Raw genomic sequence first — 25687 nt, forward strand, 5'->3', positions numbered from 1 at the left:
CAGAAGTGGCTCCCCCGGCACTAGCGTGGAGAGAAAGATGGGGGTGAGGGGATGGGTGGGGAGATGCGCTGGCAGAGGCAATCCAGCACTCGCACTGGTACATCCACACAGAGCCCACCTTCCTGCCTCTTTGCTTCTCCCCCCCTAGGTAAGCTGCATCAGTGCTAGTGCTAGGAGGCCAGGTATATGACAATGTCCCTCTTCGCCAGCCGCTCCTGCTGCAAATGTCATAATCATGCTATTTTTCCAGAAAAGAGGTGCAGGATCCCACCACGAACACCTCTCTTGCTCTCTTAGAATGGCAATGGCGCCCAACTGAGAGGTACCAGAATTGTGTTCCTGAGAGTTCCGGCTAAAAAACAGCCTCGGTCGCGAGCAAGATACCAGGAGGCAATATTAACTGAGCTATCCCGAATGCTACAAGGTATGATGGCTGTCAGGACCAGCCATCAATGGCAATCAGCCATGGCGACGGTAAGCTCTCAGAATATCAGTCTCTGAGGGACTCATGTCCTCCTTGTGGGCTTCCCAAGAGGCATCTGGAAACAAGATACAGGAAGCAGGATACTGAATGAGATGGACACATCAGAAGATGCATGCTCATTCTTCGTGGAAAAGTTGTCGCTGCACTGTCAAAGCAACAATTCCTGCTCCCCTCCAAAAACCAGGGCAATCACGTGGCATAGCTGCCCCCGAGTCATCTGATAAGACACCACTTAGGAAAACACTTAGATAATTCATTTAACTAGGATCTGGAAGTGGACGTCCCTGGTGCAAAAGTCAAGCCGCACAAGAGAAGCAAGGAGGTTTCTGTTTGAGCTTGAGACCTACACACCCTCCCCCTCGCCCCTTTCCACTTGGCACTTACCCATTGATAGACGTCCTGGACATAAACAGGCTAAAAACAGAGGACACGAAGGAGTGATAGAGTTGAATGAACAGCCAGCCCGATTTCTCAATACTGTTATTTAAGAAGATCTGTGTTCCTTGGTCAAGGTAACTCTGGACAAAGATAGGCTGAAGAGATTCACACAGCTGCTCTGTATTGCACACGTACCACTGCAGGGGGAGGAAAAGGGACAAGAATCATTATTAACATGTCGGCACTAGGCCTGGGCAATATAGCGACCTATCACCCAGGACCGGTATGAGGAGCAGACCGTGATGCTGGTTTCACTCAGCTCCACTCCTGAGTCCCTCTGCTAGCAGTGCAGCTTCATCCAGGAGATGCTGCTAGCAGAGGGGTTCGGAAGCACAGAGGTTTCACCAGCAATATACCGTTGAGTGAAACCAATGTCTGCCCTCATATGGCGCAGAGGGAGGAACAAGCTCTATCGGCAAGGTGCTTGTTCCTTCCTTCCACATCTTTAAACTGCTCAACCGATGGGCACCCGGTTGCTGCTCCCTTCAGCCAAGTGTTTAACAGAGCCCCTAGTCTGCGCTTAGCTTGCCCAAGTTGACAGTGGGGTGGGGGCTCTGTGAAACTGCCCCCCATCTGAGCAACCCCGAGGCCTCAGCAGCATCAGATCGCTCAGCTGGGGGTGGGTGGGAAGCTTCTTCTACGCCCCAGCTGTGAAAAGCCCAATGCTGCTGTGGTGTCAGATCGCTCAGATTGGGGGCTGGAAGAAGTCTCCCCCCATCCCATCAGATGGGGTGGGGAAGACTTCTTCTACGCCACAACTGAGTGAACCCCGATGTTGCTCAGGTGTCAGGGCTCACTCAGCTGCATTGGCACTAGCCTGCAAAGCACTGGGGTGTAAGGGCCCCAGGTCCAGCGGTGAGAGCAGCGGCCATTTCACCCTGTGTCTAGCTGGCTGGGGCCAAATGCAGCTTGTTTCAACATCACCAAACCACGATATCTGGCTGGGGATAGATCATGATGTTCAAAATCTAACATCGCCCAGCCCTAGTCGGCACTGCCAAGCCAGGCTTAAGCAAAGGAGAATGATCTTTGGACAGTATTCGAAACTCCCATTGTTCTAGGCACATTTTGCGATAGGGAATTCCATTAGTGTGAGCAGTTTTTGAGCTCTGGGTGCAGTACTGCGCCTAAGATTTCACATTAAAACTGCAGAGTGGAAGGAAAGGAGGACCTTTTTCTGCCTCCCCACTTCCAGCCACTCTCTTAAGAATATTGGGGGGGTGGGCAGTGGAAGGACTAGACCATATGAAAAATGAACATAATATTTTAGATTCAGTTCATTCATTTTCAGCTTTGTATTCTTGTTATAAAAAGGTTCACCTAGACATTCCATTATTACACCCATAACCTAGGTTTAAGGTGCCATTTAGCTCCTAGCTTTCATATCTCAATTTCTAACACTGTCTTCGGATTGGGGAGGGGTGGCAGCTTAGTTGAAAAGCACATGTTTTGCAAACAGAAGAATCAGGTGATGAGGACCTCTGGCTGTGACCCTGAGTGTCAATGTCTTTCAGGTCATATTTACATCATACATGACTTCCTCCAAAGAATCTGGAGAACTGTAGTTAGTTAGGGGTGCTGAAAATTGTACTATGTAAGCAGTAAACTACAGCTCACAGGAACTGGCATCATGAGACTGGCCTTAGCTGGGGACGGCATTCTACAGTTGGGGTGCCAATAACAGATAGTGTCCCATCCTCACTCACCACTTGCCTTGCCTCAAGTTGGGAGTACACAAAGAAGGACCTCCCCTAAGGGTCAGACAGGCTTGTACAGAAGCAGATAGCTCTTAAGACACTCTTGGCCCAATCAACTATTTGGCTTTTGACTGCTAAATTCACCTAAAATCAACTGTGTTCAGAATAATATCTAATCGGTGTGACAGTGGTATCTACAAAGCTCTCGCAGCTCAAACTTCAACATTCCAGCATTTGCCATTCCCTGTTCAAGGCCTGAAAATACTTATGCATATAAATGCCTACTGGCACTATTAACACACAATTTATATTTATATCTCAAACAATTCAAATCTTGTGCTTTGAAATGAGCTCTATACAACTCTCAATCTTGCTACCCTACTCTACCAAAAGAGCTAAAAGGAAGAATCTAAAATGGTTTGGGTATTTTAATACACAAATCCATTCTTTCCAGTTGGCTTTTAAGATATTAAGCACAGTGGTCTGTACGCAGTGTTCCAGGTTGAATGCCAGCATATCAAACTAGCATTCCTTCCCTGAAGTCATCAATTTATGCCAACAGAGAGCCCAAAGCTACCTACAACCACATTACTGGAAAAATATTGCAGATTTCGGAAGGTGGTGTTAAGTTTCCAGAAGCATGCCTGGGAGCTTTCCAGCCATGCATAATACATTACAAACATGTACCTAACTTGTTGCACACGACCACTCCACAGCTCCTTTAATCTTGTTGCTTCACTGATTCCTGTTCTCTTTGCATACATTTCAGAGTATTTCAACCTCACTATGCAAGTTCACATTTTCTGTCTTGGAGGTCAAACTGCAACATTATTCAGTACCACTGCACTGCACTTTGCTAGCAGCGGAAAGAGGTGGGTGAGGCCACATGCATCAATTCAAAGCAGAACATTTGTCCTTGGGGAAGGAAGGAAACGTGAGGGCCTTATTAGAGGTGGGAATGAGAGGCAGGTATAGGTTGGGAGATAACTTCAGTGGCTAGATCTGTGATTGTTCAGATGAAAAAAACGCTGAGAGGAGAAAGATTGACAGGTGTGAGGCCTTCTCTGTGGTGGCCACTCCATGGAACATCTCTCCCCTGGAAGCATGTCTAGTGCTGATGCTTATGGCATTTCAGTGCCATGCAAAGGCCAGTTTATTTACCCAGGTGTTATGGGAGGCTGGCTAATGCAATTTGTGACTAAACTCTTCATGGAATTTTAGCACTGTGTTTTTCTCTGCTCTTAACTGTTTCAAACTGATGTATTTTTAATCGGGTCGTAAAATGCCCTGGGGATCATGTGATGAATGTCAGGCTAAAAATATATTTATAAATAAATATATGGTCAGGATGGAAGGAAGCAATGATAGAAATATGGATAGGCAGGTGTCATGTTCAGTAAACTGGATTGATGGGTTGGGTGCACACAGGTTTTGCAAACGAGTTTCCAGTCCTTCGGGTCACAAGGGTAAGGAAAAGAACACAAAGTGATGACAAATGTATTGGAGTTGGGAGAAGAAAACAAACTTTGGGAGTCCAATTGTGAGTTCTGAATAAAGGGCAGCATTTGGGGATTGACTGCTAAATTATCCATCCCATACTGTCAATGGACACAAAGGAGAATCGTTATCACATATCAAAGATGAGAGAGAGGAAGTTGCAACAGCACAGCAATCAGCACTGCTGGAATTTTCAGCTCTAAGTGTGTGCAGAAGTCTTGTCTATACAGGTACAAGCATACAAAAATTGGGTTGTGCCTTGTTTTCCCTAGCAACTCCCCATGCCTGCTTAGCTCATACTTACAAAAGCCACAAAGCTGCCTCATGGCCAGAACTATTGTTTTTGAACACAGATTGTGTTTCCTCCCCGCTGTTTTATATTTGCACATTCAGCACAAATTCACCCGATTGTACTTCAGAACATTTTGAGGCAGAGAAAGGAAGAGAAAAATTATACTACGTTAAGTTCCCTGTTCCCTGTCCCATCACGGTCCAAGTAAACCCTCATCTCCTCCTTGCAACTTTTCAGCTTCGCCTCCCCCCCCACCCCTGTATCCCCACCTTTCACCAGTAGCATGTGCTCTTCCGAAGTCTCCTGCCCTACACTCAAAGGGGGGCAAAGGAGCCAGTCTTGTTACCCACAGAAATAGCAGAAGCTCGCTGATCTCCCCGACAACCAAAGGATGTCCGATAAGAGATTTATTCCTCCCCTCCTTTATTTTGTGCACAGACTAAATGCACAAAGCACAACACACACAAATCTTTCTCCTGATCTCTCACCCGGATGTGTCCATATTCTCTCGCTCTGTCTCTTAGGCCAAGTATGGAGAGATTCTTCCAATCCTCTTTTTGTGTGTGTGTGTTGTGCGGGGAATGGAGTGGGGCAGAGGTTAACTCTCCTCAAGGAGCTTTTTATTCTTCTTCTCTTCTCTCCCCCAAAACAACATCATATCTCACCTCAAATCACACGCTTCCAAAAGAAGTGAGAGATGAATATAAAAGAGAAGCTACCCTACACCCCAAACCCTGAAATCCTTCCCTATTTGGGGGTAAGAGGAGCGGGTTAGGCGATCGATGTGGGGCCCATTCAAAACACACCCCTCCCCCTTCTTCCTCCTGCCGCCCCTCCCCCCTCACAAAAAGGTTTTTGGGTGGGGGGGTGGGGGGCTTAGAAGTACTGCTCCTCCTGCTGGTGGGTCCATACCTGGTGGTTTTCCTTGATGCCCGGGGCTGGCTGGCTGTGGCTGCCCATCATATTCATGTAGAGAGACCTGGATAAAGGGCTCCTCAGGTACCTGGCAGGCCCAGACCACATCCTCTTCCTCAGCACCCACAGAGACAAGGTGTAGCAGCCCAGCCAGACCAGGCAGAGTCTCATGAGGGTGGGGTGGGGTTGTGGGGGGTGGGTGGGAGAGGGAAGAAAGGGGCGCTCAATCACCCCCTCCCGCAACCACCGCCTCCTTTCTCCATGGCTGCAGCAACGGCGGCGGCGGCGGCCAGCGCGGAGCTCCCCATTCAGTGCCCGCACATCCACGCACACACATACATTACAGACACACATGCATACATGCGAGGCCGGAACCCGAGAGCCCAGGGACGAGGGCCCAGGCCGGACGGGATGGCCGGAGACACCAACCAACCCAACCCACCCGCACGAGAGAACGCCTCGCTCGCTCGCTCGCGCGCGGGCCGGTGGGCGGGCGGGCGGGCGCCCAGCCTTTCTGTCCGCCCTCTCGGCCAATCAGGGCGCGGCGCAGGGCACCGCCTCTGGGGGCGCTGCTTTCAAAACGAGAGGCGCCACAATGGCCGCCGCTGCGGGGCGCATGCGCAGAGGGAGGGGAAGGAGGGAGGCGAGGAGGAGGAGGAGGAAGGCGCCTCCACTTCCCAAGGCGGCCTTTCCTCGACACGGAGGCTGCGCTCACTCGGAGGCGGGAGAGTGGGCGAGGACGCCCCCTGCGGCACGGCTGTGACAACCAGTGCTGAACGGGAATGGCCGATTGTACAGGAATAAGGGGTGCAGAGGACTAAAGGGCGTCGTGGGGTGGCTAAATAAAAGCCCAGATTTCGCACCCAGGAAGGCATGAACGTAGCGCCCACGGATCGGGACCAGCGCACCATTTCGTTAGGCATCCCGTTTCCCCCAGTGGCCAAGCACACGTCCCTGGGAATCCCACAAAACAGGCAAGGAAGGTGGTGGCCCGTCTGCTATTGTCTTCAGTCTAATAAGCAGGAGTGACAAGAATATACCAAGAATACAAGAGGTGGCTGACAAGATCGATCTAGTCCAGCATCCATTCCCCCCCCCCCCGTGGCCAAACTGGCCTCTTTGAGAAGGTGGTGGCTCTCCTCTGGCCTTTGCAGTTCTATTTAGGTATGGTGGGCAACTGCCATTGAGAGATCTCCCTCCCTCCCATGAATTTTGCCTGTTCTGCCCACTCTCCCACGCTCACCGATTTCCAAGCCCCGTTTGCTCAAATTGCAAATGTGTAGGGGTAGAACAGGGCTGTTTCTAATCTGTATGAGTGTGTGGTATGTACATGCTCAAGAGAGCTCCCTCACCCATTATTTTTTCACTCAAGAGGACCCAGCCTTCCTACCGAGATCTTGGGAACCCTGGCTCAAATAAAACAGCTGCTTCAGAAGAGTAGCAAGAAGATGTGAGGGGAATTGCACTGCATTATGTTCAGTCACTTCATTATGCCTGGGGAAGGGTTATTGCTTAGTGCAGGGGCCAGCAACCTTTTTCAGCCGTGGGCTGGTCCACTGTCCCTCAGACCATGTGGGGGGCCGGACTATATTTTTTGGTGGGGAAATGAACCAATTCCTATGCCCCACAAATAGCCCAGAGATGCATTTTAAATAAAAGGACACATTCTGCTCATGTAAAAACATCAGGCAGGCCCCACAAATAAGTCAGAGATGCATTTTAAATAAAAGGACACATTCTACTCATGTAAAAACACGCTGATTCCCGGACCATCCGTGGGCTGGCTTGAGAAGGCGATTGGGCCGCATCCGGCCCACGGGCCTTAGGTTGCCTACCCCTGGCTTAGCGGTACAGCATCTACTTTGCATGCAGAAGGTCCGTTTCAATCCTTGGCATCGCCAGGTAGGGCTGGGGAAGATTCACAGCAACAGGGGCAGCATTCTTACTTTCTCACTTCCAGCCTGCTAGCTCCAGCACTAGATTTGGCAGTTAAACTGCCTTCAGATTCCCTCCTACCCACATCAGGATTGCAGCCTTAGATAAATGTACAGGGTGGCAGAGAGGCAGAATTAGAGATCCCTGCACTATCTGTTACAGTAGCTAATGAATGGGGTAAGAAATAGGCTAGAAAATGATACAATTCTCTTTTCTACAAGAAAACAAATCTGGGAAAGAGCCAAAAAAAACCCACCTTAAACAGGCTAAGAAGTCTGTTCCTCCAATGTTGAATTAAGAACTGAGCTATAAAGAATTGGCTTAATAAAATAAAAGACTGCTTTATGAGAAATAAAAGTGCTACTATATATAATCTACTGGATAAAGAACAGGATGGTAGGATTTATTATGGCATAATTCGGACTTTGTAACATATCAAGCAGCATTAGTTTCTCTTTAATCGCCATCTTTTCAAAAGAGGAAAAATGGAAAAGGCTTTAACAGGGGCAAATCCAAAATGCTGCATTTAGCTACTTGACAATAAAGGAAATGTGACAGACAATTTCAAATAGTATATTTTAATGCAAGTTCCAAGGGCTATAGTACAGTTTTACATATGATTATCCCTCTTTGCATGGCATCAAGCAGCCAAGAAATCCAAAGCTTACGAGCCTACCACCCAGTAAATTTATTTTCCCCACAGTCCCATAAACCCAGCAGTTTGATTTAATCACATTTATTATGCTTTGGAGATGCCCAAACACTTTTTCTTTCATTATCAAGTTTTCCCATCACAAGCCACAGGCTTCCGTGCAAGCTCCTCTGCCCTCCACTTCAGGCAGCCACCTGCATCTCCACCATGTGGATTAATTGGGTTTCCCACTATGCTGCATCAACTATACTGTTTCCCCCCCCCCCGTCTCCCCCTTTTCCGTTGCCAATGACAATCTTCAGCACTACTTGTGTAGTCATGAGTATGTAAACATAAACATCAGTTCATGTTCTCTCCACAGCGCAGTTATGCATGCCTCCCCCTCTAAATACTGCCAAAGCTTTCTTTGCTGAACAGTCTGTACAAATTTATCCAATGTGCTCCAATGCTGTCATTGCCCTTCTTTCCAACCCCTGCAAAGCTAAGGTATCCCATGTAGAGAAACCATGTTGTGTTTTGCAGACCATATACCAGTTTGGGGGAGAGAAATCTAACATACATTTTCCAATATTCCATGGGGGGAAATGACCTTGTTTTGCTTGCAGCAAAGAGGTAGCATTTCACATTTTATGAGAGAGGGTGCTCAAATGCAGCTTCTTATGATTTATCACGGGCCCTTAGTTCTTCTAAAAAGAGTGTCAAGTTTATTGTTCACAGAATCACACCACACCATTATGCATTTATCTCTCGGGGGTCCAGTGAGGTAGTGGCATTTTGGTGTACTCAGTAAGTCTATGTGGTATCTCTAACTTGCGTACAGTTGAACTAGAAAGAGATATGGCATGATGATAAGGCACACACAAGATTTACAGATATAACAGAAAAGAATTTACTGGCTCAGGCTGCAGATGATCCCCCTGAATCAAGGAAGTCCAATGTTCTTGTTCATCTGACCTCTGTAAAAAAGAACAGTTGCGTTCCCGATCCACACATTTGCAATTCAATGTCAAAGTGTAAGGTGGCTATTCTGAATGGAAAAGGGTGTCCATGTCAGAATCTGTATAACTGCAATGCAAAGAGGAACCAGGCAGATCATGTAGAACATGGCATCGTGGAGACCTAGAAACAAACTGGAAGAGAAGTAAGGTGTTTTTTTTAAATGTTCAGTTTTTTTCAGCAATCACCACAAAACAAAACTCATTGCAGTATATATTTATCAGAGTTGTGTTCCAGCACTTCAACAAGATCATGCTTAATTCAAATTAGGAAATCATCTATCCCCATTTGTATACATAAATTAAGTGGAATACCAATACTATATAAAATTTAACTTGTTTTATCTGATTATGAGAAATCAATGGTGTTGAATGCGAATTTACTGAACAATGCCATTTACACCCTGTTTTACAGAAGCATTTTACCATTCTGTTTATATGCTGGGGTACCCAGAAGGGGCCTGAAAACTAGCACGTGTTGTGAACGGTCTTGTTCATTTTAACAATATTTCAGAGAGGCTATATGGTATTCTGTGGAGGTCTCTGGACGTCTGAGGCTGATGCAACTATATTTAGGGCTACTTCAGCAAAGCGGTTTACAAAAAAAGAGAAAAAGATACTACTTTCTCTATAACCCGATTTGCATAATATGTTAAACCAGGGTTTAAATAACCTTAGTTAACAAACCATGCCTTAGCTGTACATCTGAACCCAGCAATGTCTGAACTATAGTCTGTTCAGATAGTTTGTTTTGTTGGCTTATTGCCTTAATTATGGCTTAGTGTTACCTGAAAACATGGGCACATACTTAATTATAGTTTAAGCATAATTTGTTTTGTCATCACCCACCAAGCAACAGAGACACTAGACAAGCTGCCCTGAGTACCCAGCTGCTCTCACTGGTGCATTTCCTGAAGTTGCTGCTGCTGCTGCACATTTTGTCTGGTAACAGCATCCTCTTCCTTTCCCAACTCTACCCAGTACCCCCTTCGTGGCAGCAGCCTGAACTGGAGAGTTGAACACTTAAAAGCAACTTCTTTAAACTATTGCTTTGCAGATGTTTTGACTGCAGAATGATTAACTGTTATTGGTTGGTAAATGAATGAATGATAAATTTGGTCAGCTTTTATATATATAAAAAAATTAATCTGGATTTTTAAAAAGAAAAATAACAATAAATCCAAAGTTACACAAATAAACAGGACTTAGGTTTCCAAGGGGGGTCGTGTTATTGAGTCGGCATCTATTCATTACCTTCAATAAATCTTGTCAACTTTTCAAGGAAAAGCACAGGCAGCAAATATTAATTCTTAAAAAGTTTTGGAGATGGAAAAGGTTTGCATTTTAACACACTGAAATAAAAACATTAAGGACTGTGTTTATGGGAGTGTGAATGAAATGCTGTTTTGAAACAGAGCAGGTGTTGAGTGAGGGGGCTTCAAAATGAGCTTCTGTTCCTGACAGTGACTAGAATGCACAAATGAAAATATTTAAGTGTGCATTAGTAAAAGCAAGTTTTTCAAACCTCCTATGAGAGATAGGGAAGTAGTAATAAGTTGGCTCCAACACAGGTTCTTTTATTTTATTATTATTATTATTATTATTATTATTATTATTATTATTAAAGATTTTCTTGCTTTACAGAAGTATGTGTAACGTCTCTTGTATTTTTTCCATGTAACATTTTTACAAATCAGTTTCATTTGTTGAGACAACCAACACAGGTTCTGATTACTAATCTAAAAGCATAAATGTACAGTAAAAAGTGGTTGTCGGTTGTGAATATAAAAACAGCAGTTGCAAAATTGTTTTAAAAAACCCTACAAGCTGCAAAGGTATATAGGCATTTTTTTTTCTGGGGAAGGGAGGAAAGTAGTTCCTTGAGGACTGCTGCAGAAGATCAGCACAAAGATTACCACACCTGACCAATGGAAAGTGACATGGTGAGGAAATGCCAGCAGTTGCCACAAAAGCTTGAAGGGTGTCAGATGGAGAGACAGTTGTGGGTTGGAACTAGGCGGGATGGAGGATGACAACACAAACCAGTTACTTTGATAGACTGCAGAATGTTCTTTGGTTTAAGGGTGGTTTGTTCAATAAACCATGGTTTAAGAACAGTTTTGCATGTCATGCGAACTGGACCTATGTGATTTGTCAGGTATGTTCATCCTGCTGCTGCAAACACAGGAAACACTGTTGCTATACTCAAATGAAGATCTAACCAAGTACAGACTAGACCAGGCATCCCCAACCTTCAGCCCTCCAGATGTTTAGGACTACAATTCCCATCATACCTGACCACTGGCCCTGTTAGCTAGGGATCATGGGAGTTGTAGGCCAAAACATCTGGAGGGCCGCAGGTTGGGGATGCCTGGACTAGACTGATTGCATGGGAAAGGTCACTAGCTTTATCTGGTAAAGGTAAAGGTACCCCTGCCCGTACGGGCCAGTCGTGTCCGACTTTAGGGTTGTGCGCCCATCTCACTTAAGAGGCCGGGGGCCAGCGCTGTCCGAAGACACTTCTGGGTCATGTGGCCAGCGTGACAAGCTGCATCTGGCGAGCCAGCGCAGCACACGGAAACACCGTTTACCTTCCCACTAGTAAGCGGTCCCTATTTATCTACTTTCACTTTGACGTGCTTTCGAACTGCTAGGTTGGCAGGCGCTGGGACCGAGCAACGGGAGCGCATCCTGCCACGGGGATTCAAACCGCCGACCTGACGATCGGCAAGTCCTAGGCGCTGAGGTTTTACCCACAGCGCCACCCGCGTCCCTAGCTTTATCTGGACAAACCTGCAAACTTTCATGTTCAAGAAGCACAAGTGAAAACTGCAATGCACTTAAGAGAAATTCTTTGTGAATATAGTAAAACAAAAATTACCTTCAACCATTGCAACTTTCCAGATAACATGTTTCAGAACACAAATTCCCAACAATTTAATTTCAGAATAAAAAAAGAAAGCTGTAATAGCCAAATAGACCAAAGGGTTCATCAGATTAAAACATCACCATGGCAATTAATTGTCTCTTACTTACCTTGGGTCAAGATGAGCAACCTTCCCATTCAGATTTGCATAACCAAATTGATTTAGTATGGTAACCACAAGCATAGGGGCTAAAGACTGGGCTGGTTTTGTAAACAAGGCATTTGTTCCAAAAACCATGGAGGAAAGTGGTAATCTGAAATGTTAAGCAATAATTTTAATAGACTGCAAGTGATTATTTAAATTGCAAATTGAATACTTCAGCAGAAAGTTATAGTCAAACACAGTAAAGCATTATAATATGCTGGAATGTACCACTATTAGGATTATACTCAATTCTTCAATAGTAATACTAAGAATATGTCAACTTCAGCTTTCCCCAGTTTCTCATTTTTCCAATCTTAAACTCCATTTTCTATACTTCAGCTGCACCTTTTTTTTTTTTTTTTAAAGTCCTTATGAAAATCCATCAACATTTTAGTGTGAATTTCTCCTAATATATGTATTTTTGTATGCAATTTATAGGGATAATTTAATAAACAGTGGAAAATCAGGCTCCAAACTGCTCAACTCAAGGTCACTGACAAATTGTTTGGGTATTGGGGGGGGGGGGATAAAGCACTCCATACACTGAAAAGTGTTAGAATTCTATGTAGTGTAATGAGCATACTGAGTTGAGGCTTTTGAATAAAAACTGAAAAACAATTTAACGTTTATTATCTACAATGAAAGTTTGCATATCATAAAAAAGTAAACAAACCATGCTTACCTCCGTTTATGTTTCTTTAAATCTGCATCAACAATATCGGCCAAAGGCAAATTAAACAGACTGAAAGAAGCTTGAACGATGACCCTAAATAAATAGAGAAGTGACTTAGATTTGAATTGCCTTGGACAAAGAAAAATTAAATTTGGATATTTTTAGTACCATAAAATATTTGTACAGTATAGTGAACTACTACATAAATACATTAATAAAACAGCAAAGTTGAAAATAGGATATGAGGACCCAGAAGAATAAGGGTTCTAGAAATTAATGAATAAAGTCCATTTCTGTTGAAAACTTACCGTATTTTTCCCTCTATAACACGCAGATTTTTTCTCCTAAAAAGGAAGGGGAAATGTCTGTGCGTGTTATAGAGCGAATGTGTGGTCCCTGGAGCCAAAAAATCAAGCAAAAGTCAAATCTCGAGTCACGGAGAAGGGAAACCTGAAAAGAGGAAGTGGTTGCTTTCCTGCATTCTGCCTCAGGGTCTTACTGCCCACCCGTCTCTGTTTCGTTGCTGTGTTTGCTGAAACGGAACAAAGAGCAGGGAAAGCCCCTCCCCTCCAGGCAAGCAGAGTGTCGTTCTTTCTAATTCCTCTCTGTGCTCCGTTGCTGCTGGGGGAGAGGGAGAGAGAGTGGGGGAGGGAGAGGGAGAGGGGGGAGGGGGAGGGAGAGAGGGGGGGAGGGAGAGAGGGGGGGAGGAGGGAGGGAGGGAGAGAGAGAGAGAGAGAGAGAGAGAGAGAGAGAGAGAGAGAGAGAGAGATGGATGGCTGGCTTGGGGGGGGAACTTTTGCCTTTCTTTCCTCCCACCCTTAGCCAGCTGCTTCTCTGCACACCCCTCTCATGTCCCTTCTTTGTTTTTCCTTCGCTCCCCACTTAAAATGTGGTTACAAAGCATAGATCAACATGGATCCTCAGGATCTTTGCATTGGGTCACCCCAAATTCACCATCAGATCACATAGCATGTCCATGGCTACAGCCTGCCCCCCAAAAATCACGCACCCACTGTTGCCTGGGGCTGCAATGGTGCAAAAACGTGGTTACAAAGCATGGGTCCATATGGATCCTCAGGATCTTTGCATTGGGTCAGCCCAAATTCACCATCAGAGCACATAGCATGTCCATAGCTACAGCCTGCACCAAAAAAAGCACGCACCCACTGTTGCCTGGGGCTGCAATGGTGCAAAAACGTGGTTACAAAGCATGGATCCACAGGGATTCTCAGGATTTTTGCATTGGGTCACCCCAAATTCACCATCAGATCACATAGCATGTCCATGGCTACAGCCTGCACCAAAAAAATCACGCACCCACTGTTGCCTGGGGCTGCAATGGTGCAAAAATGTGGTTACAAAGCATGGATCCACAGGGATTCTCAGGATTTTTGCATTGGGTCACCCCAAATTCACCATCAGATCACATAGCATGTCCATGGCTACAGCCTGCACCAAAAAAAGCACACACCCACTGTTGCCTGGGGCTGCAATGGTGCAAAAATGTGGTTACAAAGCATGGATCCACAGGGATTCTCAGGATCTTTGCATTGGGTCACCCCAAATTCACCATCAGATCACATAGCATGTCCATGGCTACAGCCTACACCCAAAAAATCATGCACCCACTGTTGCCTGGGGCTGCAATGGTGCAAAAACGTGGTTACAAAGCATGGATCCACAGGAATTCTCAGGATTTTTGCATTGGGTCACCCCAAATTCACCATCAGATCACATGTCTGTGGCCACAGCATGAAGCACAAAAATGATACATCCACTGTTTCATTCAGAATGTTTTTTTCCCTTGTTTTCCTCCTCTAAAAACGATGTGCGTGTTATGGTCAGGTGCGTGTTATAGAGCGAAAAATACGGTAATCTTGGCTTTCCTCCCAAAGATCTCACTGTTAAGTTGTCTCATTTTTCTAATAACACTTAAGAGATTTTGGGGAAATTAAGCAACATAAGAGATTTTGGGGAAATTAAGCAACATTTAAATAAATAAGTAAATAAAATAATACATTCCAGATTTGGGAAACTAGAAAAAGTGGTTCCCAATAGTCTCCACTTTAAGACAATTACCATTACTTATTAAAAAATGTAATCAGTTCCAAATTATCTGTGACCCCATCTGCCTTAAAGAATCCCCAAAGAACTACCAGTCATTTTCCTGATTAATGACATTACTGCTTGTACAGACAGTGACCATTTTTGGAGTTATGCATGCTCCACCAACGCACATTGGGGCTAGGAATGAAACCCCCCACATGTACCTAACGTAAGAGGACCTCTGCAACGAGACCTAGTGTTGGTGCCTCCATGACCCACACTACTTGAGGACCTTTAATACATTTTTACCTCCCCCAGTGCTCAGGCACTACCATTTTATAACTCCACAATGCTATGATAGAATAGTGGGGGGATTAAAACAGTGGTGCTAGGTCTTAGGGCTGACATGGTTGGTGTGTAGGGGAAGACAGGGAGAATCAAAAGGCTTTTCTTGGGCCCAGAACAGCACAGATGTGAGCAAGCCACCGCTATTGATTCCATCCATAATACATGGAGATCCTACTGAGGGGTATCTTGCTTTCCCCTCTCTCCTCTACCCCCCACCCCTGGGCCATAGATCTCTCTGAATCCCGGTCAAAATTGTCATGCTCTTAAAACTAAAGTTACTTACATGTTTGCTGTAAGATAAATAGCCAATACGTAGTAGTGTTCTGGACCTACAACAAGCATGATAGCGGCAGCTATTGCTTCCAAGTAGAAGGAAAATAAGACCACTTTATAGTAACCAAATTTCTTCAACAAAGCTTGACTGATTAGCACAAGGCACTGAAATATAACAGAAATATTAAGCTACATTAATACAGTATTGAAACCCTGTCAAACATACGGTAAATTATTTCTAACCAGAAAGAAAGCACCACAGTAGATACCCTGACCATCCAATCCTTCAAAAAGGCAACATCAGCATGACATCATCAACATTTGAACATATGCCTTATAATAGCCAATCTTGTTTGGATATCTGTTTGGACAAATGACTGCCCAAAGGACTGATGGATTTTTAAATTGTTAATGGAAGCCGACGCTGTTCCTTTCTTGTTGTTCTATTTGCATTCTGAAAATAGCAATAAAAATAAAGTGGCATTTTAGATTGAGCCATACACACACACACACACACACACACACACACACACTGTGTTGCATTGTCTGGATTTTAATAATTATAAACCCACATCAAAATGTCACTTGCAAATACATAGCTATTGTACTGTACTAGGTAAACAGCTTATTCATGTTTCCAGTGTAACATGCTAAGGGCCCATCTATGTGCCTCAGCTTAATGTGGCTCATGATCCCCTTGTGTCTCTTAATTCCTCCTCATCCATGTGGTGTTCCCCTCCAGCTACTGCTGTCCCACACTTTATCCTCCCTTCCCTATGAAATAGATGCTGCTCTCCTATTCACATTTTCAAAGTATAGGGAATCTCCGAATTTAGTGAGGGGAAAATATGGAAGAGAAGAACAGAGGAAAAAACAGTACTAATGAATAGGAAAAAATGAAAGGAAATCAGTAAGTAAAATATGTTGCCCTCCACCCTGAATAGTAAAGGGCCCATTTGTTATTAAATTCCCCTGCCCTCGAGAGGCCAGCCTTATCATTTGAGAATTACTGCTCCAGGTTCAACACCGTAGATTTACCTGGCTTTCAGAAAATGTGATCCCTCACAATTTTTGATCCCATACTTGTTCTTAAAGGTTTTTACCACCTTTTTTTTTACAAAAGTACCAAAAAGCAAACACACACACACACACACACACACACACTGAAGAGCCAGCTTCCCCTTTAGTCAAACCGTATGTGCATCAGTTGAATTCCTTTGGGAGAAATCAGTAGCACCAAAGGTTAGTTTTGCAGTATAAAGGTTTTCTGCAAGGTAATGCATAATTATTCTTGGCAATCAGTGTAAGCAAATAAATCTGCTGAGAACCAGCATATTTTCGTCTTAAGAGAAAAGAACAAAAGGTTTCTCTGCCTACCTGAGGACAAATAAAACCTGCCCCATACATGATACTTCTGATAGATGATGATAGAACGTCCTTAGGGATGAGGTTATCTGCAAAGATCATCATGAAATTGTTGCAGAAGGCCAAGTGGAAGACTTGAAAGAAGTTCATGGTCACAAAAAGCAAAAAGTTTTTCTGAGTCATGATCTGTTTTGTCAACAAAATCACAGAGGACCAAGAGAGAGAGCTCTCAGCATTTTCCTCAAATTCCTCCATTAGAGTTTCTTTTTGTTCATACTGAGTGGTGCTATACATTCCAGTGTAGCACATGCAAGCAGTGGCAACTGCTCCTACCAGAACAGCAAATGCTTGGAAATAGGTGAAGTTCTCCATGTTATCTGAAATTAAGCCACAGAAAAGGATGCTGGTGGAGCCAACCAAGGTTGCCACTTGATTATACTTAATAAGCTGGAGCCTATTTTCGTGTCTAGTTGAAATTTCCGCAAAGAGGGCACACTGTGCCAGCAAGACAAACGTAAGCAGGCCATCGAAAGCGCACAAAGCAACGATAAGATGAAGTCCGCTAAGCCAGTCACCTTCTTCATATTGTTTCCAAGGAAACCAAGGAAGAAGAAAGGCCAAAGCATACAAGGGAGCTCCATACAAAATGGAAAACCGACGCCTGGAGCAGCATGGCACTTTGGAGTTGTCTTGAATATAGCCAAAGAGAGGGTCGTTAATGGCATTCCAGATCATAAAAACAACCTGAGTAAAATAAAAAAGAACACCAGTTTATTTATTTACAAACATTTGCACCACTTTTCATGGCTCAGCAGAAATCACATAGCAGCTTGTACAACTGAAAACATATCGTATCAATAAAAATATAACATGGTTTATAAAATGAAAAATGTTTAAAATCAGTAAATAAATGACAAATCAACACTAGTAACGTAAAGAAAAGGTGGTTGGAATGGGGGCGATTTAAAACTCAGGAGAAAATGTTGCACTCATTCTATTTGTCTCTTAACCTTCATCCAAGAAGCTTGGATATCCCTCACTCCTTTTGCCTTTACTACAAGCCTAACTTAGGTTAAGAGATAGCGGCTGGTCCAAGATCACCAAATGAGCTTTATTCTTGAGTTGAGTAGAGATGGGAAACTGGGGCTTAGGGATGCCTAAGAAAATAATTTTCTAGTGTCTGTGCTGATGGCAGCTGCCAAGGAGAACTTCCACAAAAATCAAGCTGTGAGTGTGTCCCATCCTGTTTGCTGAATTTGCACATATAATTAAAAACACTGATTCTAAACACTATTATTATTATTTTTTATTTATTTATTTATTTATATCCCACCTTTTTCCTTGACATGGACTCAAAGTGGCTTATAGGTAAAAATAAGAACTAAAAACATAGAAAAACAACTATCTATACAGACACAGACAGTGTTAGAAACTAAGATATGAAAGCTAGGAGCTGAATGGCACCTTAAACCTAGGTTATGGGCACTGCAATGAGTGCCTAGGAGAACTTTATTAGTAACAAGAATACAAAGCTGAAAATGAATGAACTGCAGCTAAAATCTTAAATTCATTTTTCACATGGTCTAGTCCTCATCTTAAGAATGGGGAAAAAAAAGAAAGAAAGCTGCATTTCCCCTGCCCACCCTCCTTATAATCTTATAAGAGAGTCCCTTCTGCAGTCTTCAGAGTGGCTGGAAGTGGGGAGGCAGAAAAAAGGTCCTCCTTTCCTTCCAGCAGTGGCAGTTTTAATCTGAACTCTTGGGCGCAGTACTGTGCCTAGAGCTCAGAAACTGCTCACATTAATGAAATTCCGTCGCAAAACATGCCAGGAATAATGGAAGTTTCAAATGCTGCTCAGAGAGACATCCCCACGCACCCACTGTACAATCAAGTACAATAAAAACAGCATAGCACCAGCCCTTTCATTAAAAGCAGTCAGTTCACAAAAACATGTTGGAACAGGAAAGTCTTCACCTGTTGACAGAAGAACAAGGAGAGAGCCAGTCTAACATCTCTAGGGAGGGAGTTTTAAAGTCTGGGAGAAGCCACCAAGAAGGCCCTCTCCCATGTCCCTAATTTACATTGAAATACATTATGAATAAAGTATTGGAAATAGGAAAAGTACCAGAAACTTGGAAAGGGGCCTATATCACCTTGATACCTAAACATGACAAACCCTAAAAAATTTCGCCCGATTTCATTACTAAACTGCGATTATAAAATATTTGCAGCAATATTGGCCAACAGGCTTAAAAAAGTTATGAGTGATCTAATACATAAGGACCAAGGAGTCTTTCTTCCTGGCAGATGGTTAAAAGACAATGTTAGAAATATAATTAACATAATAGAATACTTGGAAGTCCGTAACGAAAAACAGGCGTTGATATTCTTAGATATGGAGAAAGAGTTTGACAACATGACTTGGCTATTTAGGAAAAGTGTTTTGAGGGAAGTGGACCTGGGGGAAACCTTCCTAAAGGCCATAGAAGCAATATATACTGAACAACGTGCAAATATTATTGTAAATAATACAACTGATGGGTATGTAGGGTTATGAAAGGAAGCATACAAGGATGCCTGTTGTCTCCATTATTGTTTATTTTGATTTTGAAGGTATTCGCACAAAAGATAAGGAATACAGTGGTGCCTCGCAAGACGAAAAGAATCCGTTCCGCGATTCTCTTCGTCTAGCGGTTTTTTTGTCTTGCGAAGCAACCCCATTAGCGGCTAAGCGGATTAGCGCTATTAGCGGTTTAGCGGCTATTAATGGCTTAGCGGCTTAGCTGCTAAAAGGCTATTAGCGGCTTAGAAAAAGGGGGGAAGCGGGGGGGGGGGGGAAATGGCGAGACTCGCAAGTCATTTTCGTCTTGCGAAGCAAGCCCATAGGGAAATTTGTCTTGCGAAGCGCATTGCAAACGGAAAACCCTTTCGTCTAGCGGGTTTTCCGTCTTGCGAGGCATTCGTCTTGCGGGGCACCACTGTAATGACAAAATAAGGGGCATAAGAACAGTCCAACAAAATTACAAGTTAAAAGCATATGTTGATGGTGTTTTTTTGACTCTGGAAAACCCACTTGAAAATGTACCAGTGGTACACGAGGAAATACATTGAAAATATTTGTATGTATCTTTCAAAGGTACATATATAACTGGTATATAAAAATAAAAGGTAAAGGTAAAGGCACCCCATCCCGTACGGGCCAGTCTTGACAGACTCTAGGGTTGTGCGCCCATCTCACTCAAGAGGCCGGGGGCCAGCGCTGTCTGGAGACACTTCCGGGTCACGTGGCCAGCGTGACATCGCTGCTCTGGCAAGCCAGAGCCGCACACGGAAACGTTTACCTTCCCGCTATAAAGCGGTCCCTATTTAACTGCTAGGTTAGCAGGCGCTGGGACCGAGCAGCAGGAACGCACCCCGCCGCGGGGATTCGAACTGCCGACCTTTCGATCGGCAAGCCCTAGGCGCTGAGGCTTTTACCCACAGCGCCACCCGCGTCCCAGTATATAAAAATACAATTACCTAAAACAGCAGCATTAAAATAAAATTCCAACTAAAATTTATAATTTATTAACCACATTCCTCATATGTCACAAAGCAATGTCAGTAATAGTTTATATATTTTTTATTTTTTTAATCATAAACATATGTACAAGGTGTTATGCATTCAGTGATCTGTGTTTGCCTGAGCTTGAGTTTTGGACTAAGGATTATGAGCCCGTGTTCTGATTTGATACATGATATCCAATCATGATATACAATCACAGAACATTTCAGGATCCACCGGTTGCACTGAGACTCAACCCGGCTGTAGTACCGATCTGCATGAAGGCTTGGCGGGTGCCATTCGCCCTGAAGCCCAAGATCGATGCAGAGCTGGATCACCTCATTGAACAAGGGCTCCTCGAGCCAGTTCTGCACACTTGATGGGAGACCCCAATTGTCATTCCCCTTAAGTGCACCCTCAACAAGGCATATCAACAACTCTCAGCTGACGAGGCCACCTCTGAGGCCCACACCACTGAATACATAACACAAAACTAACACATAACCATACAAACAGTAATGAATTACAGTAGTGTCCTTGATTTCTTTTAGGAAAGCCATAAAACTTTTATTTTCCAACCATCTTTTCATTTAGTCAAATTAGGATAGCTAGTATCCTGAGCTGGCAATGAGGGAGCAGACAGTGGTGTTTTATATGGTTTAATCTGCTGCTGGTTTGTTTTTATTGATTAAAAGAACATATTCATTTCAATTGTGCTGGTAATTATTAAGGACTTCATTGTTTTGCTGTGACTTTTTTACTGCATGCTGCCTTGTGAGGACTTGAAAAGCAGTATAGAAATTGCTTACATTAAATGAAACACTGCTAATTCTGTATTCAAAATAATGACCTGGGAAACACCCAAAAACAACAGAAAAACTAATGTTGGCATTGACTGTACCTGTGCTTGATGGAATGCTGATTCAGATATCTTGTATTTGTTTAAAAAGAGTTTAACATAATAAAAATTAAAGATGCTGTTCATCATCCCAGCACCTAAAGTCGTCATTGAGTATGCCAGGGCATTTGGATGAATTCTTGAAAAAAACTTCATTTTTCCACAGTGGTATTTTTCTTCCCCTAGAAGGTAAATAATATGATAAAACAGTTACAGGCTGTTACAGTTCCAATGGAGTTTTTGCCTTCAGATACTGCATAGATTTTTGTAGTTTCATTCCAATGAAAAGTTGGATATTTTTGTGGCATTTGCATATCTGTGCAATGTTTGTAGGACTGCGAGGAGGAAAACAGCAAACAACGAAATCACAATGCTGGAAGTAACACTACAGTATATGGCACATGACTCGACATTATAGGAAACAGAAAGGCAAATTGCTGATTATCTAAAGCATTTACATAGAGTAACATAATTTTAGAGTTGGAAATCAGCTTGCAGATTGTATACCTCAAGCCCGCTGCTCATCTTAAATGACTTGAAAAGGGAATTAGACAAATCCATAGCAGATAAGCCTATGGGTAACTACAGGCTATGTGCTACCTCCATTGTCTCTATGTAAATACTAGTGCCGGGAATCCCAAGTGGGGAAGCGAACTGCTGTATTCAAGTCCTCCTTGGAAGCTTCCCAGAGACATTTGGCTGGCCACTGTGAGAACAAGATGCTGGACGAAATGGGCCTTTGGTCTGATCCAGAAGGCTCTTTTTTTCAGTTTAACTATAGTGTCACAGACAAATGGCTCTGCTTCAGGGATAGAGGACCCAAGGACCTCCAGATGTTAGAGAACAACTCATGTTATCCTTGACCGTGGTCCTGCCAGCTAAAGCAATTGGGAGTAGTCAAACAACTTGTGGAGGGTTTATCCCTACTTGAATATGTCCAATGAAGGACAGGCCACCACATCTTAAGGGAGTAAGTTCCGCTGCTGAATAGTTGCGCCTAATAAACTGAAACACTTTTGTGTGATTTGCTGCTGTATGGAAGAGAGTTTTCAATTTTTATTTGCAGATTTAACTGTGAGCATTACCATATCTCCAATTCAGCTTTAAGAGGGAAGTCACTGTTTGATATGGATTCCTATTTTGAGACTATTAACCACAATTTTGTAAAAAATAAGAAATGCCCTTTCGGAATAATTTTGTCATGAGATGGATGTGTATATGCCTGCACACAAGGAGTGAGCAGAAGGAAGGTACAAGGCAAAATTAAAGTGATGGAATATATATGTAGTATTTTTTAAATCTTAAGCTTTACATTTATTTGGTTTTTTGCAGTTGCCAGAATTTGAATATTTTGAAAGTTACAATAATTAACACTCCAAATCTAGTAAAAAAAACCCTATTTTTATTTTATTAATATCCATAAATGCAAAATGCCTTCCATGGATCAAGATGAATATTGTCAGAGGACATAAATCTATGTATGATTAGTGGCTTCACATGATCCACAAGAGGGCAACATTTTCTCATCTATTTATCCTTGTCTCACACTGTGATAAATATTTAGCCCTCACAGCTTCCACTTTACAATTGACAAGAACAGGATCAAACCCTTCTATCCCATATCTGTGTTGTTAAATGCTTTCTGGTGGTAGTCTCTTCAGCAATGTCTCCCAGTAAAAAAAAAAATCATGGAAGGTGAAACTGAAAGGGGAACACCTCTCCCTCTCTCTCACACCATCTATCTGGGGCAGTGGGTGGGGGAGAAGATGGAGTAAGAACATATCTTTTTTTTAGGATACTGTAACAAAAACTGGGATACTTAAGTCACCTGAATCATAAAACAAACTGTTAGAAACGCTTGAATAGAATGGTGAAACAGCAATCTAAAAACAGTTAATCGGATGGCAAAGGTGACCTTTATCAATATTTAGCTCCAACCGATGAAGTAGACATATAATGACATTGATTAAAGTAAATCGATTCCTCCATTTAAACAGATGCCTGAGGTAAGCATGAATGGCATTATAATCAACACAAGGAACAGTGAGCACTAGTCAGGTTTTCTCTGTAACCTCCATTATACTCAAACTCTGTCTGTTGATGATGCCACAGTATGTATTGTATAAAACAAGGGCTTGCATTAAAAGTATGAATAGCAGAAGCCTCCAATGTCACTGGAAAGATGAAGGAACTCTTACTTAAAGCTATTTACATACGGCAGAAAAGTCCTGAATAGTCCAAATAATTTCATCAGGAAAAAGCAATTTAAATATAAAAACTGAAGAATGCAATTATTTGAAGGTGACCTCTAATCCAGTAAAAGCTTATGATTCAAACACATTCCCCAGCTTTTGAAATGCCAATTTATTGTTGCTGTTTCTGCTGTAAGGAGGCAAGGCTGCCCCCTCTCAGAATAATAACCTTTAAATACAGGGGTGGCGGGAGCTGCGGCCCTTCAGAAACTGTTGGGACTCCAGCTCCCCTATCAGCCCCAACCAGCACAGCCAATGGTCAGGAATTATGGGAACTGTAATCAAACAACACCTGAAGGTACAAAGGTTGCCCATTAATAGCTGCATACAAGAGGAAAGCTTGTCAGGTGCAGCTTGTCCTGCCGTGATTCCCTGTTCTACTCAATTATCAAAGATACAGGAGGCCCCTCTCTCCTTCTCCTTTAATATGGCTACCCTGATTCACAAGCTGTCTCTAACAAAAGGGACAGTTTTATGAGTCTCGCAGTACCTTAAAACTTAACATTTATTGTAGCAGCAGTGAACATAAGAACTGCTGCGTCAGGCCAATGGCCCATCTAGTCCAGAATCCTGTTTCTCACAGTGGCCCACCAGACGCCTGTGGGAAGATCCCAAACACCTTATCAGCAAACGTAGAAGCTTCACTGCTCACTCCTAACTCTATAGTTTTCCATTTTCTCCATTTGGAGAACTGTTCACTATTGCCAACTCTTTACTTTCTGTAACTTAAAATCTATTTGTGATCTACAAGTGGGACTTGACAGTCCATTTCAAATGGCAGTTACAGTAATTGCATCGTTACACACCGCCCCAATCTCCAAGCTGTGCGAGATCCCAAAGGTTCCAGGGTCTGGAAATGAGGAAAAGCAGGGACTGTGGTCTCTTTATGATATATGGTTTATTTATACATATATACAACCTGGGCCTGTAATGGAGGGCTCCCAGCATTACACTCCCAAGAGGTTATGGATTCTCCCATAGCCACAACACCCTAGGATTCAAAAAGACACCAGCCAAGGCTCGCCCTTTCTCCATCTTGCCACACTTTACAGACTGCAACTATTCTGTCTCAGCTAACTATCTCGGAGTTCTGGGTGTGGCTCTGCCTGTTTGCTGGCTGGCCCAGAGTCTTGTCTCTCTTACATTTCTAATGGCCTTTGCCTTTAACTAATTTCCCAGGTGGTTTCCTGACCTGGAAGCTGGTTTGGCCTGTATTTTAATACTGCTAACTCCAGCGTCTGTCAGCCTTTTTAACACTCCAAGCATTGATTAAGTTCCAACACCTATCAAACTCAGGAATTTAGGAGAACCAGGCACCCACAATTCAAAACAGCATTATCCGGCTACTTCAACGAAAGCCATCTATTTTGTATTTCTATCATAAGGCTGTTTGTTTCTGAAAATACAACACTCTTGTTTTTCTTCCATTTCTGAAGCTCCAATGCTGAGTTGCTTTAAAACCTCTATGAACATTTAACAGAGCTCCTTGTTTTTAAGCTGCTGTTTTGTTAACAGGCTTTGATAATTTTGTTGTGACGACTAGGCCCCAAATGTATTTATTTAAATCTTAATTTAAGAGGGAGTAAAGCCCTCCTGGGACTTTCCGACTAAACAGGTATAGGAGGACACCATATATCATCCTCAAGATTTTATAATGCAATTTTAGTTAAGTCCTCTCCCAAAATATAATATGTGACGAGGTTGTTGGGGTTTTGAGGGGGTGGGATTGCAAGGTTTATTTCCTCCTCAGCGGTATTTGATAAGAGAGCCCTACTCCATTTCGTCCATTTCCCCCACAGCTCTGAAAACCACGCGAAATCCTTACCCGACGGTAAGCCCCACCGGGGTGCACGCGGTTTACTCGCAGGTAAGGGTGCACAGCATCGCCCCCCCTCAAGCCCACCGCGCGCGGACCCCGCCTGCTCGTCCTCCCTAGCAACCCGCTTCGCGCGAGCCTCGTAGCAACCACCCCAACCCGACCCTCCCCCCCCCTCCGACCCGTGTATACTAACCAAGCCTTCGCGCTTGGGCCGCTCAGAAATACTCGGAGGGCGGGTCTTCGCCTTCGAGCCTGGCCCCTCCCTTTCCACCCCATTGGCCAAACCGGGAGCGGCCCGCACGGGATAAGCCAGAGGAGCCGCGGACGCCGGCCCGCCATTGGCTCTTCTCAGGGTGGGCTCCGGCTGACTCCGTGTTTTGAATCGCTACCGCCCCAGCCTCTTGCCACGTTGCTCTGCTAACAGCCGCCCGTCTCCTTGTTCGGCGTCCTTCCCCCCCTCCCCCGCGCTTTCCCCTTCGGCGGTGATGCCGGG

At 43.7% G+C, this 25687-nt stretch overlaps 2 protein-coding genes across 3 annotated transcripts in view; both read right to left on the reverse strand.

Moving 5' to 3' along the window:
- Window positions 1-5777, reverse strand: part of METTL9 (methyltransferase 9, His-X-His N1(pi)-histidine) — a 28304-nt gene extending 22527 nt beyond the window's left edge. The window contains exons 1-2 of the mRNA XM_028705847.2: window positions 5321-5777; window positions 869-1059 (exon numbers count right to left, since the gene is read on the reverse strand). Coding sequence (XP_028561680.2) covers window positions 869-1059; window positions 5321-5677 — 548 coding nt within the window. The 5' untranslated portion in view covers window positions 5678-5777. The remainder of the gene's footprint in view (window positions 1-868; window positions 1060-5320) is intronic.
- A 2043-nt stretch (window positions 5778-7820) lies between these two features.
- On the reverse strand, window positions 7821-25518 carry LOC114584765 (transmembrane protein 180-like). 2 transcript variants are annotated; one of them, XM_028706841.2, is made up of 7 exons: window positions 25388-25518; window positions 21127-21305; window positions 16694-17425; window positions 15327-15481; window positions 12659-12742; window positions 11942-12085; window positions 7821-9040 (listed from the first exon to the last, which is right to left on the reverse strand). In XM_028706841.2, the coding sequence occupies exons 2-7, from the start codon at window positions 21277-21279 to the stop codon at window positions 8917-8919; spliced, it is 1392 nt and encodes a 463-aa protein (XP_028562674.2). In that variant the 5' UTR covers window positions 21280-21305; window positions 25388-25518; the 3' UTR covers window positions 7821-8916. The 2 variants fall into 2 exon arrangements, with proteins under 2 accessions (XP_028562674.2, XP_028562675.2); XM_028706842.2 differs by lacking the exon at window positions 25388-25518 and adding an exon at window positions 25201-25348.
- Between the last annotated feature and the right edge of the window lie 169 nt (window positions 25519-25687).

Source organism: Podarcis muralis, chromosome 14 (assembly GCF_964188315.1).
Source record: "Podarcis muralis chromosome 14, rPodMur119.hap1.1, whole genome shotgun sequence".
NCBI classification, from domain to species: domain Eukaryota; kingdom Metazoa; phylum Chordata; class Lepidosauria; order Squamata; family Lacertidae; genus Podarcis; species Podarcis muralis.

Bases quoted from the DNA above. Each gene is read 5' to 3' on its own strand.
- LOC114584765 (XM_028706841.2), bottom strand. From the start codon at position 21,279: ATGAAGTTTTTTTCAAGAATTCATCCAAATGCCCTGGCATACTCAATG. The intron at 12,086-12,658 runs GTAAGCATGGTT...TTAACATTTCAG, and splicing joins TTAAAGAAACATAAACGGAG to ATTACCACTTTCCTCCATGG. The intron at 9,041-11,941 runs GTAAGTAAGAGA...CTTCTCTTCCAG, and splicing joins GTTGCTCATCTTGACCCAAG to TTTGTTTCTAGGTCTCCACG.